This window comes from Vicugna pacos, chromosome 25, assembly GCF_048564905.1.
Source record: "Vicugna pacos chromosome 25, VicPac4, whole genome shotgun sequence".
Classification (NCBI taxonomy): Eukaryota; Metazoa; Chordata; class Mammalia; order Artiodactyla; family Camelidae; genus Vicugna; species Vicugna pacos.
In genome coordinates, this window is record NC_133011.1 from 27,022,489 (window position 1) to 27,034,689 (window position 12,201).

Here is a 12,201-nt window from a genome sequence, read left to right on the forward strand (position 1 = left end):
TGAGTGACAGCCCTGCCGGTCCTCTCCTCAGGTTCTCTTCTGGGGAGTCCGAGAAATGAAGAAGGTGCAGCTCCTGTCGGTGGATCGTCCTCAGGTCCTCATCGAGTGTGGGGGACGAGGAGTCAAGTCCTGTGTGATCCAGAGCTACAAGAACAACCCAAACTTCAGCATCCAGGCGGATGCTTTTGAAGTGGTGCGGCCTCCCTCTCCCCGCAACCTGCTCATTCCCTTCCTTTCTGCAGATGGGACCCACTCCTTCCTGAACCTGGCTGAGGGAGAGATTTTAGTTTCAGGTGTCTACTGCATTGAGAAGCCAGAATTTCAGAGTGTGATAAAATGGACTTTTGTTCTTATTGTTCTGTTTTTTAAGATTCCAGGTTACAGCATAGAGGAAATCAAAGTGGGTTGACAGTGGTCCCCAAAGTGTGGCCCCCAATTCATTAGCATTGCCCGGGAAACCTATTCCAAATGCAGATTCTCAGGCCCTGCCCCAGTATTACTAAATCAGACACTGTTGGGGGGTGAGGCCCAGACACCTCTGGCTTAACAAGCCCTGCAGGTGATTCTGATACACACTGAAGTTACTGTCATGAAACTTAGTGGTTAAATTTTTTTTTTAATTATTAGCAAATAGCATGTCAGCAATTTACATGTGAACTTAGGCTTCTAAAGTAATGTTTGGCACTGGTGCTTTTGTTTCTTTTAATACTTTTCTGTGCTTTGATTTGGACCCAACCGTGAAGTCAGAGGTTGCTTTGACACCCATGGACACATGTTCTAAAGCAGCAAAGACTAGAATTAAAGGATGGGTACTGTTTTTGCAAACCTTTCACACCGGGCAGGTGTGAAGTGGGCGGAGCGCTGGCCCCTCACCCTCAGCTCCACCTTCAATGGGCCAGCTTTCATCTATTTTATATCTTGGGTCCGGATAAATGTTCATCTGAGATGAGACTTCGGATAAATAATGACAAAATAAGAGGACTGAAGACTACTGCCATAGAGAAGTTGAAAGTGTGTGATTTTTTTGCAGTTACACATGGGGTGAATTGTTAGCACCATCCCTCATGCTTTGAGGGGGCAATGTTCCAGATTCTGGCAAGCTGCAGGGGTGGCCTGGAGAGTTAAGACTAGGCAGGAACAGAGGAAGGATGGGTGACTGGCTGACTTTGATCCTGCCCCCAGATAGATCAGCAGGGCACAAGCCAAGCAGCCAGGCCCAACCCAGGCAGAGCACCACTTCACCCCGCCTCTCCCCACCACAGGAACTACCTGAGAATGAGCTTCTGCATCCGCCCCTGAGCATCTGTGTGGTGGACTGGAGAGCATTCGGGAGGAGCACCCTGGTGGGAACTTACACCATCAACTGCTTGAAACCGTTTTTGTGTAAATCGAGGGAGTCCATTGCCCTCACCTCACAGGTGGATGGAGCCCAAGTTAGGCAAGGTAGGAAGCTCCTTCTAGATTCTGGAGCTGTAGGCTACAGAGCCATGGGTGCCTGCAGGTGCCTGCTCTGGGCCCCAGCGCAAAGAAGATGGTCACACCCCATGGTCAAGTGGATGTTTCTGAAGAATTTGCTCCTGCATCCCTCTAATTCTTTGGCTGCCAAATTCTGACTTTAAGCCTGGGTCAGCTCCTCTAAAAAGGTTTATCTGAATGTGACTCAAGCTCCCTCCTGCTCCTACTCCCTGACATTTTTCTTTGCTTGATGTTGCTGTAATTTGTTCTGTTTGGGATTTCAGGTACAGAGTCGAGTGAATTGCACTTCTCAGTTCATGCTGTACAGTCATCACTGGTCTGTGCAAAGCTTCTCTTTTATTCTTTCCACCGCCCCCCATGCCTTATTCCCCATCCCCACTCCCAGTCTCCTCCCTGCTGGAGGCCCCGTGGTGCCAATCCTTGTAAAATTTAAATTCATTTTATTGATGTATGTAATATGATACTATAACTTTCATTTGGTTTCCTACTTTTTTTTCACTTAAAGCAATGTTTTAAGATCTATCCATATTGCTGTGGGTTCTTTCAATTGTTACTATGACCTGCTGTATCCCCCTCATATTGGGCCATTGGGCTGCCTCCAGCTCCCCACTTCCACAAATTATGTTGTGATGAACATCCTGCACATGTTCCCAAGGGAGAATCCTCTGTGGGATTTTCCTTGGAATTTACACCCAGGAATGAGATGACTGTCTCGCAGGGAGTGTGCCCATGTAATTCCACTAAGTACCCCCAGGGGGTGCTCCAGGGAGCTGTACTGGTTTGCACCTGTCTACACCAGTCCACGCCAGTCTATATTCTCTCCATTACTGGATCTGGACTCCCATTTCCCTCCTCCTCAACAGCACCTTCTATTGTCCAGCTTTCTGAGTTTTTGTTTTGTGATGTTTGGTATTTAGTATTTGCCACTTGGGTGGATATAAAGTCGTATCTAACTTTAATGTTAGCCTGAATTTCTCTGATTACTTCTGAGTGTGCACATCTCTTCATGTGCTTGTTGCCATCTTCATTTTATTTTCCCTTCTGTGATTTGCCTGCCTGTATGCTTTGCCCATGTTTTATGTGTTTCCTTTAAGTGTCTTTTTTGTATTTTCTAGATGTTAATATCCTGTAGCTTATAAGCATTGCTCACATCTTCTCCTGATCAGATAACTGCTAATCTTGTCTATAGTCTTCATCTTTGAGCAAAAATCCTTAATTCTGATATAATAATATCTTTCCAAATTTTAAACTTTATGATTTAGTCTTACAGAATCTTGTTTAAGAAAGCCTTACTCACCCCTTGGTCACAAAGATCTTATTTTTTTCATGTATCAGTATTATGTTTTTATCTTTTGCACTTAGATCTTTAATGGACAGATCTTTAAATGGTTTAAGGTAGAGATCCAGGTACATTTCTTTCCATGTAGTACATCATTTTTCCCCTCGGTGTCTACTAACTTTCCCCATTGCTTTCTTCTGCTGTCTTTTTCATAAATCAAATTGACATACAACCTAAGTCTATTTCTAAACTTTCTATTCTGTCCCACTGATGTCTCCATCTCTGTGCCCAGCACAGATTAGGTGCCTATTAAGCGTTTACTGGGTTGAATTTGCTATTGAAAAGTCAGCAATGGCATGGAGGCCCTGGCAGTAATGGAGGCTCCCAATTGGGAAATGTTCTTATGTACTGAATTCTACAGCTCAAAATAGAGAGGAAGAGGACCCTTGACAGCAAATGACAGTGTTATGACCTTTTTATTCGATCAGCTGTTCAGTTAAAAATATCATAAAGCCCAGGGACATGGCTTTATTCCCTGTGAAGTACGGGTACTCATGTGCCCAGATGTCTGTCAATGCTTGGAGTGTTCACGGAACTCTGGCGCCTCCAAGGCTCCGCGAGTTAATACACTGGGGGAGTCCAGTCAACACAGAGGACTTGTGCCCTAAATCTTGATAAGCGTGATCCGTAGACCACAATTATTTAAACTTACTCTGAGAGATCAATAAGTACAATCATTTATTGATTTACTATTATGCCCTAGACACATGACATCATGATCTCATTTATCTTCCAATGATATGGGTATTTTTGTACAAATAGGGGGAGGGAGCTTCAGTGATATTAGGATTTTGTCATATTTGAGTCCAGATCTGTCTGATTCCCAGTATGGGGTCCCTGAAATGATCGCCCTGTATCATAGTCCAGTTGCCTGACCCAATATACTTTCATTTCAGCTATTTCAGATTCGCTAATTGCCACTGAGCCCTCTGGGACCCTCAGCTCTGCTCAGGAGCTCCCAGCAGATCATATCTTTGTGGATGTTGAGCCTCCTCCCACAGTGGTACCCGACTCGGCGCAGGTCCAGCCAGCCACCCTTGTTGACATCCCTGACTCCTCCCCTGTGCTGGAGCCTGAAAACAAACCTGCAGCCCAGGAGCTGCCAAAAGATGGAAAAGCTAAGGTCAGAATGTCATCCCTCTTTGTATTGACAAGGCACATTCAAGTTTGCTTAGGAGGCCCTTTGACCTGTTTTCTGTGTGACCATGCCAGCAGCTTCACATTTCTAAGCATCAGTTTCTTCACCTGTAAAATAGGGAGACTGATACCCACGTCACAGCATTGTCATGGAATCAGATAAGTCAGGGTATGTGAAGTTCAAGTGCTAGTCAAATGTGACGGCGGTATTTAATTGAACAGAAACTCCTCAATTCATTAGCTCGGAAAGACAGTGGTTTCCTCATGTAGGTTTATTCCACAAATATTTTGAACCTACTTTGTGCAACATAACATGGGAGCAAAAAGATGCATCTTTGGGATTCTAAACAGAAGTGAGACTTATCCTCAGCTGAGCTTCTGGAAGGGACAATGGATAAGTACACAAAACCATAAAACGGGGAAGTGAGTCATCTTTTTAGTCATGATTTTGAGTGCAAAAATCCTGATGTATCTATTGATTGACTTAAGAAGAAAGTAGTTTTAAGAAAGTGCTAAGAGATTGCCGGCCCAGCAAATGGTAAAAGCTGAAATAAAAGGCAGAGTAAGATAGATTAATGGATATTTGCTCAGGCTCTTCCCACCTCATCCAGGCTCATCGTGACTCTGACACCCCACGGGGTTCTCGCCACCCCTCCGGCGTTGTACCTGCCACTTTCTGTCGCAAATCTCAGTTTATGTGTTTGTTGCCCTCATAAAACTGTGGGCTCCACCAGGTCAAAAATGATTTTTAAAAATATCTCTGTAGCCCCTGCATGGGATAGAGTGCCTGGCACATCGTAGGAACTCAAGAGAGGTACCTCCATCTGAGAGCAGATGGATGATGAGTACACAGTGAGTCTGCCGTGGGACGACTGTCTTCTCCCCAGATGTCTCTTTTCTGCTGTGTATGTCTCACCCCGCCTCTCCTGTCCCGCCATCACTTGTGTTGTAGGTGCCGTTCATTTGCACCTGTTCAGATCGGAAATGATGCTGAACGGGGAATGTCTACATTGTCCCTTAAGCCTCACAACACTGAACTAAGCAGGTATTATTGTTCCTAATTGAGGAAACTGATAATCACAAACTTTGTATTAATTGCTTGGTAGCTAATTAATTCCCTTCTACTATATCACATTGTATCATGCAGTCTGACCGTTTCTTCCACTGAATTTGAAATTTCCCAAATGTGGGGATTGTGTCTAACCCTTACATCCCCAGTGTCAACCACAAAATTTCATATCTGCTCCATAAATGTTTGCTGAATAAATGCACGAATGGATGGCAGGTTATGAAACTTATTTATTGAAGGGGCAGAGAGAGCCGGAACCACAGAACCTGTGGACACCTCCACTACCTCCCACGGGCTCCCCACGTGCTCTCTGCCTTACTAAGCCGGTCAGGCATCGGCATGCGGATCCTTGAGACCTAACTAATAGTCCATCCCTCATCCCCCTCCAGGATGCCAGGACGCCTTTGCGAAGGTCTACTAAAAGGAAAAAGAGGACCATCGCGGATGAATCTGCGGAAAATGTGATTGATTGGTGGTCTAAATACTACGCCTCCCTGAAGAAAGCACAGAAGGTAGAGGCTGCCCCGGCCGTGACAATCAAGGGACTCAATAGGAACCCAACATCCTTTTCCACCCCCACCCCACTTTATCCTCTTTTTAAAATTCCACCATAGGTAGACCCTACACAGGTGTGGTTCTGTTAACTTGCAGAAGGGTGCAAAGCCTGGAAGGACCAGGAATCCAGAACTATAGGATCCTTCCTGTCTGGCTGGGGCTGGCCCTAGGACACAGGCTCTGTTGTAAATGCTGAAAGGATGTGCTCTCTGTCATTGGCATCTAGATAATCTGCCCAGCAATCAGTATGAGAGTGGTCCAGCCAGGTGAAATGGGTCTCTAGACAGGTGGGCATCAGTGATGGGGACCTCAGGTTCACCCAGAGATACCGAGGTCAAAGGGCTCCAGGTCTCCAGCAGAATTCTAAGTTCATATGGGAAACTATCAAAGTAAAGGCAGAGGTCCTGGCCTTAGTAAATGGGAATCATCGGCAGGTTGCCAGAGCAGGCCCTCGGGTACATGGAACAAGGAAGCTGGAGAACCAGGGGGAGTGGGTCTGGGGATTCAGGCAAAAGCTCAGTGTCTGCATTTGGGGGTTTTTTTTGGAGGGGGTGTAATTAAGTTTATTATTTACTTTTTTAATGGAAGTACTAGGGATTGAACCCACAACCTCATGCATGGTAGACATGCATTCTGCCACTGAGCTGTACCCTCCCCCCTCAATCTGGTAAGACTCCTCCTCCATGAGTGAAAACGGAAAGGAAAATTATTCAGATTTTATCATCATATTGAATTGACTAGAAAGTCTCCTGATACTTAATTTGGAAAGACTGCATTTCCTTCATCTAGGACTATCCATGAATATTGACATATAGTTAAATAAACAAACCGAATGTTAGTCTCTGCCTCCAAACTCCCTCCTTTTGTTATCATGGACACTAGCCCTTTCCCCTTTCACGGCTAGCTTCCCCAGTCCCGGAATAAACCCAACAATCCAACATGCCAGCAGGGAAAACTCACAGTTGCCGATTGGGGTGATGCTCCAGGAACGTGGGAGAATAGAGGGTGAGTGGTTGCTCCCCCTGTGACTGACAGGAGGCCGCACATTGAGGACAAGGACAGTTTGGTGGCAGTTGGATGTGTGGGTGCCTCTTCTCTAGGGGAGGGCATCTCGCTGCATGCATGTCCCGAGGCTATGGTGAGGCTTCCTTTGGGGGCTCCTGAGACCTGTTTGCATTTTTTTTTTTAATGGCATCTCTGAGAATGCAGTGGGCGGAGAGCACTGAGTTAGAACTGTTAGTCAGGATTAGTGAATGAGGCATGACAGTGTCAGTCATCTTGTCTCCCTCTTTTCTCAAAGGAAAAAGAGAACAACTCCAAGGAGAAAAAAGGAAACGCAGGTAAGTGGCTATTCTGGGGACATGCGAACACAACATAAGGCCATTTGAGTCAGAAAATGATAAAATGGAAGCCACGAGAGCAACACTGAGCCCAGCACCCTGATTTCCCAGGTGAGGAAACAGTCTCAGAAAGGTGGCAGCACTTTAAAAAGGTCATGTAGCTGATTTGAGCTGGACAGGGACCAGGTCCCAGGTCTCCTGAGTCCAGTTCAGGGCTGAAATCCACCCTTTGGCTCAAGTCCCCACACTGATGGTCCTGAAGCAGCAACAGCAGGGTGAAAATAGAAGTGAGCTGGGATCGCAGGCCAAAACCAACATGATGAACTTTAATAGAGGTGACCTGGATTTAGGTTCCAAAACTCAGTTGACAAGGATTGAGTAGATCTGGTTTGGCAGAAGCTCCAATGAAAGAGGCCTGGGGTTTGAAATAACCACAAGCTCCATGTGAGCCAATGGTAGGTCTTGGCCTAAAAACAGCAGTAACACCAAGTGCTACTGCAGGTGACACTGAGACAGGTGGGACGCCCCCAGCCATGCTCAGTTCCACAGGCCACTCCTCGTTAGCACATTTAATTCTCAGACCAACCCCATGACGTTAGCAATAGAATCTTGATTTGCAGGTAATAAAACAGAGGTACAAAAGAGGTTGAGTAACTTGCCCAAGTATATACAGTTAGAAAAGAGCAGAGCTAGAAGTCTGTCTCAGGTGGCTTTTTCCCCCCAAGCCTGCTCATAAAAAATTAACTATTAAGCTCTCTAACTACCTTTGTGACTTTGTGTAAGACGTTCGACCATGTTTGAGCCTGAGGTTGCTGAACTGGATGATTCTCAAGTTCCTAAGCAGATCTGAGAGAGACTAAAGCTTTGGATTCAATCCATTCTGGGTCTATTCTTTGCCAGCTGAGTGACTAGGCACATTCCTTACCCTCTCTGTGTCTAGTCGAATGAGTTCCCACAGATGGCAGGGAAGGCAGCACTTCACTGGCCCCAGGGCATCCGCTGACATTACATTGCTGTGTGAGTGGCAACTTCTCCACTCCTGCAGTGCACAGTCTGCAAGTCTCTGTGTAGAAATCTTATAGTTAAATGTTACTATTTGTTTTTAAAGAGCAGGATTATGACACACGCCAGAGTAAAGGGAAGGAGGGAGCTTAACTTTGTCTTGTCTCATCTCAACAGCCATGAGAAATCTAACAATTTCCACTGAATATCCACAGAGGCAAAACCAGATGAGGTAGTGGTAAATATAGATGGCCCAAAGAAGAAGAAAGACAAAATACTCAAGAAGAAACCCAAAGAAGATGAAATCCCCAACCTGGCAGTCTTGCAGGTGTGTGGACACAGCCATCATGGCCAAAGATGGCGGCTGAAATTCAGAAGGGGGAATTCTTTGAGTGCTTCAGTCAACACCAGTAATGCCTTTGAGCTTACTTGGTCTTTGTTATAATCACTGATGCAGAGAAACAAATTGAACAAGCATGTCAGCCAAGACAATGGAGCTTGCTAATTTTCCATTTTGTACATTCTCATATCGAGAAGGGGCTTAACTTACATTGGTTAACCCGGCTCCAGCAAGGTAATTTACAGTGTGTGAGTTCCCCTGGGCTCACCACTTGGAACTTGACCTCGTCACGCAGATGTGTACACACTTGAAATTGCAGCAACTCTTACTAAAAGTCAGCTCCATCAGACCAATCCTAACATTAGCCAGAGGCTATTACTAGAGGCATATAATGGATGTGAAAATTGGGAGTATGAAAATTATGTACCTAGATAATGACTTCAGGTAAGTAAATTTTGATGGGAAATTTGAATAAGTGATTTCACTGTATTACCAAACCAAAAACTCAATTCAGTTTTGCATTTCTAATGTATATATGGAATTTCCTGCTTGGAAAATTCACATCTACATGCATTATAATAAAAACAAGTATTCTATCGCTTTATACATGTTAAGAATTAAATGTTTAATGAACATTTATTAATTTGAATGTCCTCAAAACATTGTAGTCTATATCCAACAATGACATCTTAACTAGCTATAGGAAGTTTGTCATATTTATACTTCTATACTATATTTAAAATTTTTCTTGGTTTAGCTACACTTCTTGGAATTTCAGAGTTTATCAGAAATATTTGATAAATTTCAGAGTGGTAGTTCTAGCAATCATATTACTTATTTTGCTAAAGGTAAATTAATAGATTTTTAGTTGTTTTTTTTTTAATTTAAGATTTTTCTAAGGGGTGTATATGAAGGCTGGTTTGGAGAATCTTGGCATTTCTCATTAAATCGATCCCAGGCCTTCCTTCCTCTGAGCATACTCTTCTCTCTTCTTCTTAAAGATATATGATGGGGATCTTGAGAGTGAATTCAACAATTTTGAAGACTGGGTGAAAACTTTTGAGCTGCTCAGAGGCAAGTCCATGGAAGATGACCATGGCCTCGATGGAGACCGAGTCATAGGAAAGTTTAAGGCAAGTTCCAAACCCTTTCATTTGGCTCTCCTGTCCATCAATGTCAGATATGACTCAATTCTGTTGGATTGTGGTGTGGGATGCATGCAAGGAGAATTCTTAATCTTTATGTGAGACTTTCTCTAGAACCCCATCAGACCTAGCCCCAGTCTTTTGAGATATTTGATTTGTGGTCAGTGAGGTGGGTTGGAGCTCAGTCTGTGGAATATAAGGAGCCAGAGTCATTCCCTAAAGGAATCACTGAATTTTACTTTGCTTTCCCCACCCCTCACCTACCAAATGTATGATTTATGCAAACCTACCAGTTGAATTATTCAGCTAGTCAAACAACGCAAATGCTTCGCCTGGTACACTTACAGCGTCAGCATCACAACGCAGTGGCTGACACCTACTATGAGCCTACTGTGTGCCCAGGCCCTTTATATGCAGGTGATGGTGTTGGAGGTAATGTGGGCATTGCAGTTGGCCAATCTAGATTTAAGTTCTTGTCCTGATACGAATTAGCTTTGTGATCTTGAACAGTACTTGACCTCCCTGAGCCTTGGTTGCAGCATCTGAAAATAGAAATCCTGCAGTCGGGGTTGAATGAGATGACGGGAGAGAGCGCTAGCTCAGTGCCCTACGTGCACAAGGCACTCGGGGCCCCACCTGATGCTCGTATTCACTTTCCTCACATAACAGCCACGTGAGGAGGGTGTTGCTGTACAACACTGATTCACGGGTGGACCACGAAGAGGCTCAGATGCAGGCGGGTTACCTGACCTGCCTGAGGACACCAGGGGCAAGGGCGGCGCCACCCCAGGTCCTGTTGGGCCCCGGGCTGTGCTTATTTTCCCAGCGCTACGCCCTCTCTGGTTTTTGGTGGGGCATCAGACTGTCTTGTTTCAAAGGGCAGTGCCTTGTGGTTCCAGGGCTCCTTCTGCATCTACAGAAGCCCCGAGGATCCCAGCCTTGAGGACAGCAGGCAGCTGAGGATCCAGCAAGGGATTCCACCCAACCACCCCGTCACAGTCCTGATCAGGGTGTACATCGTGGCGGTGAGTCATCCTTGTTTACTCTGAGGGGCTGTCTTAGTCTCCTCGGGCTGCTGTGACAAAATTCTCCAGGCTGGGTGATGGAAACAACAGCCATCCCCAGTTCTGGAGGCTGGAAGTCCATGATCAGGGTACCGTCTGAATCGGTTTCTGGTGAGACTTTTCACCGTGGCTTGTAGATGGTCACCTTCTTGCTGTGTCCTCATGTGGCCTTTCCTCTGTGTGTACACACACACAAAGAGAGAGAAAGAGAGGTAAAGAAGAACACACAGACACACACACACACACACACACACACACACACACAGAGGGAGGGAGGAGGTTTGGTGTCTTTCTCTTCTTATAAGACCACCAGTTCTACCAAATTAGGACACCACCATTATGACCTCATTTAACCTTAATCAGCTCCCTAAAGGCCTCACCCCCAAATACATTTGCATTGGGAGTTAGGGCTTGGACATAGGAATTTTGAGAAGACACAATTCAGTCCATATTATAGGAGATTTGAAGTTTGATTGGTAACATGGACATTTGCTGGCTTTTCACTCAGGGAAAATATTTCCCAGGCTGATAGGATTGCTCTGTGTAGCTTTATTTACTCTCTATGGTTGCCTGATAGCTGGGCAGGAAACCAAATAGGACTGAAGCAGGAAGCTCACAGGCAGGACAGTTAGAGGGAAGAGCCAGGGCAGAACAGGGCAGCTGCCCCCGTGGCTGCGCCCCTGCTCTGTTGCAGTCAGAAATTTCATTTCCAAACTATTTCCAAGAAAACTATTATTTGCCCCAGGCTTCCTCCTTTCCGATAACGAGAGCACTAAACTTTAATTGTGAAACTTTTGGGCCTGATTGCCAGGAAGCCAGGGGCCAAATCAGATGCTCAATCAAAGCAACTGTGTGCTAGACCTTTACGGTTCCTGTATTTGTCTTGACCTCTGGACCTTGGAGTTGATTTTCATAATCTTACTCAATAGCAGTCTTACTTTATATTAACTCTTTGCTTACATTGCCTAAAATCTTTTTTAGCAACATAAGTGAAACATAAAACAAAAACGAATTGTTCCCTAACACTAAGGGAGAACTAAACATTCCCTCTCCATCACGCAGTTCTGTTTTCTTCGTTATGAGCAGCAGTGTCATCACTGCCAGGACCACCAAGTACCAGGCATATTCTAATCACTAGGGATATTGTGATGCGGAAAAAATCACAGTCCCTGCCCTCAAAGGAGTCACAATCTAGTTGGAAAGATGAGAAGTACTTGTAAGCATCATGGACAATACCGGGCAAAACCCCCTACAGGATAATTTAGAATAACCTAGGATAACTTTCTCAAAGTTTTGTTCAGGAGGTAACCATGTCTTGGGGGAGATAATTAATACACATTCCTATGGAAGTGGACCATATGTTCAAAGCAGTCTGAGAAACTCTGCGCATAATAATTCATTTCCCTTCTCTACCCCCTGAGATTAATGAAGCTCACTAGCACATCCAAGGCTCTGAGAACTCCAGAAGTAAAGAAACCCTATTTAACTGTTGAATCCTTAGCAGCATTTTCAAAACTTACTGCCCACACCCATTTTTCCTCCCTACAGAAAACCTGCAGAACTCAGGTTCTATGGGACATAGATTGGGGGACCAAGAAATAGAGTATGAATAGCAGGAAGGAGAGGGAGACATTTGTTGGACTACAGAGATTGGAGAAGAATTATGATTTATTTATTCATTTAGCAAATACCTACAGCACATCTCTCTTATGTCTGGTACCCTTTAGACAAACT

General features: G+C 44.8%; 1 protein-coding gene across 1 annotated transcript in view; it reads left to right on the plus strand.

Moving 5' to 3' along the window:
• The window catches only part of FER1L6 (fer-1 like family member 6), a 122,488-nt gene that overhangs the window by 84,464 nt on the left and 25,823 nt on the right, over positions 1–12,201 (plus strand). Inside the window, exons 24-31 of the mRNA XM_006211403.4 lie at positions 32–193; positions 1,263–1,443; positions 3,712–3,938; positions 5,411–5,533; positions 6,877–6,916; positions 8,134–8,246; positions 9,260–9,391; positions 10,303–10,428. Coding sequence (XP_006211465.2) covers positions 32–193; positions 1,263–1,443; positions 3,712–3,938; positions 5,411–5,533; positions 6,877–6,916; positions 8,134–8,246; positions 9,260–9,391; positions 10,303–10,428 — 1,104 coding nt within the window. The remainder of the gene's footprint in view (positions 1–31; positions 194–1,262; positions 1,444–3,711; positions 3,939–5,410; positions 5,534–6,876; positions 6,917–8,133; positions 8,247–9,259; positions 9,392–10,302; positions 10,429–12,201) is intronic.